The following is an 8,719-nucleotide window of genomic DNA, read 5'->3' on the forward strand; positions in this document are numbered from 1 at the left end:
TAAGAGGGTGAAAGCGCTACGCGGGGTTCCAAAAGTATAGTAGGGAGAGTGTAGGGGTTGGAGCCCAGTGGAGCTAGTTTGGCTAGGAAAGGCCAGTTAGGCCCAGGAAAGGCCAATTTGGTCCGGGAAGACCATACTCAGTGTTGGGTGATGAACTGACCACTGGGAAGTCCAAGACTAGAGTGAATACGGACTGACAAGCGAGGTAGCTTGGTGAAGTGTTCAAGAGCCGGCTCTAGTTCCCCGGGGAGATCGAATGGTCGATGCTCCTAGTCCAAGTGTGGGTGGCACTACCTACTTGGATACCAGGCGTGGCTCAACGGAACCTCGCTCTAAGCCCATGGCTAGAGCACCCAAAGGCGGAAGGCAGGGAGAGTACCCATGAGGCCCGCGTAGGGCCACGGTGTTCCGAAATGGTGTCCCAAAGTCCCAGACTGTGGAAAGGAAGAGGAGTAGCCCTCTGGTGTGGTGACCAAGGACACAGTCACACGGTGAGGAATCCTTAGAGGATAGTGGGACTTAGTGGTCAGGCCAGTGGGCCTTGATCCAGTGGTGGTGGTGGCGAACACAGCCAAGGACAGAAAGGGACTTGGTGAGGACCGGAACAAAGATATTGGGGAAGGCTATTCCCCATGTCTGTAGGCATCCTAAGGATGTTAAGGAGTGGATCTGGGATGATCACTCATGGACGGATGACCCAGTCTTTGAGAGACGGGATTGGAATGCAGGTGGAGTTGTACCACCGATGTGACCAAGGTAAATGGGCATGGCCTTAGCGTAACGGGCCGATACGTCAATGGTACCTTGGGGTGTCGATCATGGGATCAGACACGTGGAGCACCTGGACCAAGTGCTAAGGTTGAGTGGCATGGATGCCATTCTCGGGGCTAGCAAGCCCCAAGTCCTGAATGGGACTTATGGAGGTTGTGAATGAGACTCCTCCAAGTGGTCGAATGTGGGGTTAAGTGACTAAAGTAGAAGGGAAAAATTAGTCACTTATATCCATCTCGGGTCCATCTCGGGTCCAACTCAGACTCCATCTCGAACTCCATCTCGGGTCCATCTTAGGTCCATCTCGGACTACATCTCAAGTCCATCTCAAGTCCATCTCAGACTCCATCTTGGACTCCATCTCAAACTCCATCTTGGGTCCATCTCGGACTCCATCTCAGGTCCATCTCTGATCCATCTCAGACTCCATCGTGGACTCCATGTCGGGTCCATCTCAGGTCCATCTCGGACTCCATCTCAGACTCCATCTCGGGTCCATCTCGGATCCATCTCGGACTCCATCTCGGGTCCATCTCGGATCCATCTCGGACTCCATCTTGGACTCTATCTCGGGTCCATCTCGGGTCCATCTCGAACTCCATCTCAAGTCCATCTCAAGTCCATCTCAAACTCCATCTTGGAATCCATCTTGGGGCCATATCAAGTCCATCTCGGACTCCATCTCAGGTCCATATCTAGTCCATCTCAGACTCCATCTCAGACTCCATCTCGAGTCTATCTCGGGTCCATCTCAAACTCCATCTCAGATTCCATCTCAGGTCCATCTCGGGTCCATCTCGGACTCCATCTTGAACTCCATCTCAGGTCCATCTCGAGTCCTCTTGTGTCCCCTTTTTTAGAGACTCACTCATGGCTTGCTTTGTGCTTGTTCCTTGAGCCCTTCATTAGAGTTCCACTCCCCCTCTCGACTTTTCAAGTTAGAGCTTTTAGTTCAAATGAGTTATGCTCATTTAGCTTTCACTTTGGCCACTACCACGTGGCACCCTTTCGGCTCCACTTTGGGGCCTAGGGATTTTATGTCTCACAGTAGAGTGTAAACAACTAAAGAAAACAACTTGAAAGCCAATTCATAGAGTTTAAATATAAAGGGAAAAGGCTTATATATCAGAGTGCATCCTTTTTTCAGATAAACTTCAATCTATATCAATTGACACAGAGAGAATAATAGAAGACCTTTTGTTATAAAAGGTTTTGGGATATTTGTGATTAAGCATCTATGGGTTTAAATAGTATTAGGTTAAATAACCTCTTAGGAAGTTCGAATTTAGGAGTTCATGGTATTCAAAAGTTCTTGGATCTGACATTATTGATTAGTTAAAAAATCATGCCATATATTGCGATTGACATTGGAAGGTTTAGTTTGCCTCTGGTTGGGCTCAACTCGAGAGGTAAGGTGTCAAAAGAGCTAGGCTCTCAACTTCCATTTACAAGGGCGTGATTTGCAAAGAAGTGTAATGAATTATAACTAACCAAAGAAAACAACTTCAAAGATGATCCATGGGGTATAAATATAAAAGGAAAGGGCTTATGAATAAAAATGCACCCCATTTCCCAATATCTTAGGATATTTAAAGTGAAATATCCATGGGTTTAAATAATATTGAGTTGGGTGACCTCTTAGAAACTCTAAACTCAGGAATTTATATACACTAATAGTTTTTAGTGGATTTATTATAGAAATTCAAATTACAATGTCTCTCATATATTAGAAATTATAAATAAAAAGGTTGTTAGACAATCATATTTCATAAGAATTTACTAAACGGATTTATAGATATTTAATATAAAGAAGTGCCAACTTTTTGTCCTCCCTCAAAGGATGGCTTTCTCCTTATCCTCAGAATCACATCTAAAATCTAGAGTATTGATAAATTGAAAAAAAATCACAAAGCTTTATAAAAAGAAAAATAATTTTGTGCTAATGTAGTAGGAGGAAATAACCATAGTCTCATTTCTCAATTGTGTCATGGTCAATGTATTTAAGAGAATCAGATCTAAAATTGTTATGCTTAATATATTTAAGAGAACTAAATTTAAAATCATGCTATATAAATGAGTGAGAAATATACCATTTCTTGAATTTAGATTTTTTGAGAGGCCACCCAGCCCAGTATTACTCAAACGTAAGGAGACTTAACCCCCAAATATCCCAATACTCAAACCTAAGACGTTTTAACCCCCTAAGTATCCCAAACTAATTGGAAAAAAGGGTGTACTTTTGTTATTTCCCTCTATATTTGAATTATAGATTGTCTCTCAATTTGTTCTTTTTAATTACTTATAATTTACTATACTTCCTTACAAGTTCATGCTCGTAAATGGAAGTTCAGAGCCATAACTTTCCCAAGAGCTTTGCTCTTTTGACACCCTACCATTTATGTTAAACTTAATTGGAAGCAAATTAAATTTACTAAATGTCAATTTTAACATGTGGTGTAATTCTCTATCATGTAATTCTCAACATATGATGTAATTCTCTGTCATGTAATTCTCAATATATAATGTAATTCTATTATCTTTGATTACTTTCAACTACCTAGTCTCTAGAGGATGGTACAATGAGAATTGTTATTTATTCTATTTGATGCTAAATTTAATAAATCTTTATAATACATCCTAACATATTAAAATGTCAAAGCCACAAAAGTGTGCAATATTACTGCCCAATAGTTAAAAGATAAATTACCCCATATAGAAAAAGAAATAGAATCACTTTGCAAAAACAGAAAAAATGTGTGTGTTAAGAGGGCTAAAATCACATTGCATTTAGTGTTAGGGCATTGTAAGAAAATTCAAGACTTGGGCTCTTTGGTTTTAAATATAAGAGAATGGTAAGCAAAATTCTCAACTTCACTAAGGGCATTCCTAGTTATAATAAATTTTCTTATTATTTAGTAATAATTTTTCAGGCTACTATCAATTTTACCAAGAGGTTCTGATCTCTTTTGTGGTTAAAAGACTTGAATCAATTCATTATGAAACTTTTGCATAAACTATGCAATTCATTCCTTTATTTTCCTTCACCTTGCTGTAAATAATGTTCATATTGAGCATGTTCAGTAACCATGACAATTCAAATGATCACCTTTATTTTATAGCACATGCTGTCAAACACATTGTATGCATCCCTGCATTTTCCATAAATTTTCCACTTAAAGAGAAAAATCCAACCCATAACCGACTACAACTTATAAATGTGATTATCAGTTCAAAGAACTTCAAGAGAAAAACAAGCATCTAAAGCCATGAGAAGGTGATCTTTTTTTATCTTAAGCCTGCATTTTGCTCTATCAGAAATGTATATTGCAACTTTCCATGCCAAGTATATGTGCTAAATGACAATCGTCCAAGGCTCAAAACTGCACTAAAACATAATTGCACTTCAAGTCTATTGCTCAACTAATAAGAACCCTTCCAGACACAAGTATGCATAGAGGTGGATTGCTTGCTTACCACACTCATGCGACACATAGACAGTGATCATCGTGTTTCATCCCGCTCAATCAAATGCATCTAAACTCAACTACTAGAAAGAATTCAAGCACAGATTTACTTGCCCTTGGAGAGAATCTCCCAGCACAGTGCAAACACCCATGGCCTTCAGAAGAGTGATCTCATCCCTCCATGCCTCCAAGGGTGCGAACTCTTACTCCAAGTACGTTTCTCAGTGGTCGAGGCTTTTGAGAGGTAAAATCGAACCCTATCCTCCTTTTGCCCTTTCTTTTGTCGATCTTCCAGCTCGTAAGTCCTCAAATCCCGAAACGATGATGAAAGAATCGCTTGGAACAGGTCCGGAAGTTTCGAATCAAAGAAATGGCAAGGGCGATGGAACAACGAGCGCTGGGGCGTGGCCGATCCGATCGCGCAGCTCGCCGCCAAGCCCGCTTGCAACTACAAGTAGTGTCTATCTGGAGCTGGAGGAGAGCTTGGCGAAGCACTTGGCTGGAGATCTCAGCGAAGAAACAGGCATCAACTTCGCGGACAGTCGTGTTTTCAGTCTCAGCCCTGCTCCAAGTCGGGTGCTCGCGTCCTCCTCAGGCTCTCTTTTGCTGGCACACACAGCGAGCTTGATCTCGGCATCACTTGGACAGCCCCGGTGGATTGGTCTCCGGCTCGGGCTCAGTTCTACACAAGCTGGTACTTGGCTGGCAGCGGGAATGCAAGGGGATCCATCGTGATTTCGTTTCGGGCAAATGATGGTTCTTCCCGGGACTGTTACTCTCCAGGCATCGAGGCAGCCGAGGATGATACCGAGGTATGTTCGTTTGAATGGCCACACGCTACAGGTTTCGTTGGATTGCCGAAACGTGGAGTTTTGGGACTGATGAGATTCACACCAGCAGAAGATCGCAAAGCTCCTGCGGCTGTGGAGATTGCTCAGCGAGTTTCTATTGCAACCCAGGCCATAACTCTTGACGATCCATTACCACGATGATCGATTCACAACCCAAGAGGGGGCTTTGCCAAGGACGAAACGCCGAGCAGCACGAATGCGGGGGATAATCTTGTCTGGTGGGCGATCTAACAAAAACGCCATGGATTTCGCAAAGACCCCTGTCATATGGTTCAAGTACATGGTATGATTTTTTTAATACGGGAACCCGGTTGCCGAGATGATGGCTATCAGGTAAGTGTAGAGGTAAACCGTTGTAGAAGACCCGGGTTCGATGCCGAAGGGTCCACTCAACAAGGACTTTTATGCAATAAATTTGCTAAATAAGGAGCCATTATTCTGGTTCGCCGGCTCACAAAAACAGCTTAGACCAGTCATTTAGGACATCGGTCTCCCAAAACAAACGTTTCGGGTTCGATTCTCTTCCCGATATTTGTAAATACCAAATACTGAATCATCGTCGATCATCAATGCGGATGCTCTGGCATCGCGACGCTGGAGCACCTCAGCCTTGCGCAGATTGACGTGGGCAAGCTGGAGACTGCGGCGGCTGTGATAATCCATTTCCTGGCCTATCGGCGCAGCGGCGGCTCCAGCCCTGGCAGCTGATTCTCTTGTCTCGTCTGATTCCATTGACAAGACATGATCGATCGCAGGCGCTCCTCCTCCTCCTCGCAGTGTAGCTTTCTCGACGCTGACCTTGTGTTTGGCGCCCTGGCGGCGGGATACGTTTTCAGGGACCAAGGTTGCGGTATGAACTTCCAGAGAAGTAGACTTTGTAAGCTTTCGGTATGATCTTTCCAGGTTCAGGGCTGTGCTTGGAGCATCGACGCCACACATTCACCATCCATTCCTGTCACGAACAGGCAATTCCATCCTCAGGCAGCTCAAGTGGACGAAGTTCTCCATGTGCCTGGTGGGTTTGGGGGAATCAAACAAGCCCGCTTTTTCTCGGAGAGACTGCCCGAGCTTGATACTCCTCCCGATTTTAGCACCCAAAAATCACCCCGATTCTTGAGACGCATCAAAGATATTTACTAGCCAGACTTCCATGGTGTCTACATGAAAGGTTTATGCGAAGGAGGACGCCACCCTCACTGTCAGAGCGTGGTCGAGGCTTTTGACAAGCGCCAAAGGGGTGATTACAGTTCCCTAGGATCACCCCCGCATTGATCTGCCACAGGAGAACTAAATCTCTCGTGCCTCTTGATTATTGCTAGTGAGAGCAGCAGGAGCTTGATGGTGCAGAACTACCACTTTCTGTTCTGTCTGGAAGCGTCCCAGTTGTCACCGCACCAAATGCCACGAACTTTCAATTGCTATCTAGGGTATAAAATGAGTAACTATCACAAATATTCTTTTGCATAGCTCGAACCAAGGCACCACTGGACTACTGATCTTTCATAACATTATTAAGAAAGGAAGGCTTTAATGTGAAAAAAGCCTGATCTTGTCCATAACCAATAAGAGGTGGGATAGAGGATCAGCAAGCAATCCCAAAGTGTATGCGACATTTCTATTTCCATATTTTTTATGCTAGAACCAGTGCATCTTAGATTCTTTGACAGGGAGAGGCACTAAAATAGCATCAAACTTGTAAATAGGTACTGTGCATCACCTTGACCACATCAAAATAAAAAGAAATACTGTGTTGATCTCCAGAAATTGAAGAGTAGTATAAAAAAGGCTTTTCATAGATAACAAATTTTCTTGCATTTCTGGGACATGCATATAGTGCCATTTGTTAAACTCAATGAGAATAGAACCAACACCTTTAGCCTCATAGAATTTTGCATTGGTGACTCCACAATGGGTACTGGTGTAGGCAAGTCTACCAATTGAACAAAATTTACTTAATTTCTTGACATTCAAAATTATTGAATATATTGTCATATTGAAGGGTGAGCCAATAAATATATACTTTTAGATGGTGTAAGCCTTAATCAAGTATATGTTATTAGTTCTAATATTTGTGAATTTGAGATTTTACGGCTTAACTCTTTCTAGATTATACCATTTAAGGAGGTTTATTTATCCTATGCAAAGATTCCTCCTATTTGGCAGGTAGTTTGACTTTGTTGTTTACAACAATGTCATTGCAATTGTCTTCTAAGACAAATGACTTTGTTGTAGTTGTTAAACTAGAAACTCTATATATTTACTCATTTTTTATTTTAGTTTACAATTAATTTAAAAAGTTAGAACAAGGATTAACTATTATATTCATTTCAAAAGGAACTTATATATATATTTGAATTTTATAATTTATTTTTGCTTTAGATAATTGTAAACATAACAATTATATCATAAATTTATTTATTTTATATAATAAATTTAAAGTTTATAAAATTTTATTTAGGTACTCCAATGAAGTTTTAATGGTGTGGCATTTAGAAAAAGCAGTAAGAATATATCAATTTTTACTCTTTAGTGAAATTTCATAAACACTGAAAACATATATTGTGTTATAACATTACAAAGATAGGTAATAACTCCTTATTCTACTGTTGAAAAACCACTCAAATATGCTTACAATATCATAAATGTTATCACAACAATATAAACATTTAATAATATAAGTATTCAAGATTATTTTTTAATTTTTTATATTATGCATATCTTCAATTGAGAAAGATTTTATTAAAAAAATTTATATATATATATTCAATATTAGATATATAAATATAATTCTTGTATATATAGTTATTAAGTTAAAATTTAATATTAAATATTTTTTGTGAGGGCCAAGTGTACAGCTATGATGCTGTATAATAATATTAGTGTAGTGGGATTTTGGTAGTTGTTAGATTGATTTCAATCTAGACCACTCGCTCTTGTATATAAACTAAGGTTTATGGATTAATTGATATGTACATTTTCTGTATTCTTTTTCATATTCCATGCACTCACATTGGTGGAGGTGATATGCACTTTTGATTATCCCTAAGGATTGTTTGGATTTGGGATTTTGGTTTACATATAGGTTTTTCCATTTGTTTTTTCCCTTTAGGATTTTGGTTTATATTTAGATTTTGCATTGTCTAGATCTCCATTTCCTTCTAGCTTTTGTCATTCCTCTTTTTTCGCTCTTTCCTTTTCGTTCATCTTCATGGCAAATCAGCAATCTCCTCCTTTGACTTTAGAGTAATAGTTGGTACAATTGCTTGATGCTATGTGCTTACAATTGAACAACCAAACTCAGTTGATAGCAACATTCATGGCACGTGGTATAACTTCTCTTGCTCTTGGTGCCAATCCTTGCATTCAGCTGGAGTTTTTTCGTGGGAATCCTGGGGATGATGTGTACTATTGGTTCAATCACTTCACAGTGATTGCCACATATCATTCTTGGGATGATATTCGACATTTGCATGAGTTTCCCACATGTCTCCAAGGGACGGCGTTGCAGTGGTACATGTAAGCAACCAAAGGGAACAACTCGAGAAACGATCTATGGGGTTCAAATATAGAGGGAAAGGGTCTATGTATAAGAGTGCACCCCCTTTTCCAATCAGTCAAGGGTTTTGGGATAGT

The 8,719-nt window shown here is 40.6% G+C and overlaps 1 protein-coding gene across 4 annotated transcripts; it reads left to right on the forward strand.

Annotated features, from left to right (window-relative positions):
- The first annotated feature begins 4,191 nt into the window (after positions 1-4,191).
- Positions 4,192-6,165, forward strand: LOC9635459. Of its 4 annotated transcripts, none has more exons than XM_024664958.1 (3): positions 4,193-4,533; positions 4,582-5,936; positions 5,990-6,165. In XM_024664958.1, exons 1-2 carry the CDS (start codon positions 4,386-4,388, stop codon positions 4,968-4,970), a joined length of 537 nt encoding a protein of 178 aa, XP_024520726.1. In that variant the 5' UTR covers positions 4,193-4,385; the 3' UTR covers positions 4,971-5,936; positions 5,990-6,165. The 4 variants fall into 4 exon arrangements, with proteins under 4 accessions (XP_024520724.1, XP_024520725.1, XP_024520726.1 ...); XM_024664960.1 differs by having other exon boundaries at positions 4,195-4,479; XM_024664956.1 differs by having other exon boundaries at positions 4,192-5,936.
- The last annotated feature ends 2,554 nt before the right edge of the window (positions 6,166-8,719 follow it).

Source organism: Selaginella moellendorffii, unplaced genomic scaffold, assembly GCF_000143415.4.
Source record: "Selaginella moellendorffii unplaced genomic scaffold, v1.0 SELMOscaffold_116, whole genome shotgun sequence".
NCBI lineage: Eukaryota > Viridiplantae > Streptophyta > Lycopodiopsida > Selaginellales > Selaginellaceae > Selaginella > Selaginella moellendorffii.

Coding starts and splice junctions, on each gene's coding strand:
- LOC9635459 (XM_024664956.1), top strand. CDS start 4,386: ATGGCCTTCAGAAGAGTGATCTCATCCCTCCATGCCTCCAAGGGTGCG.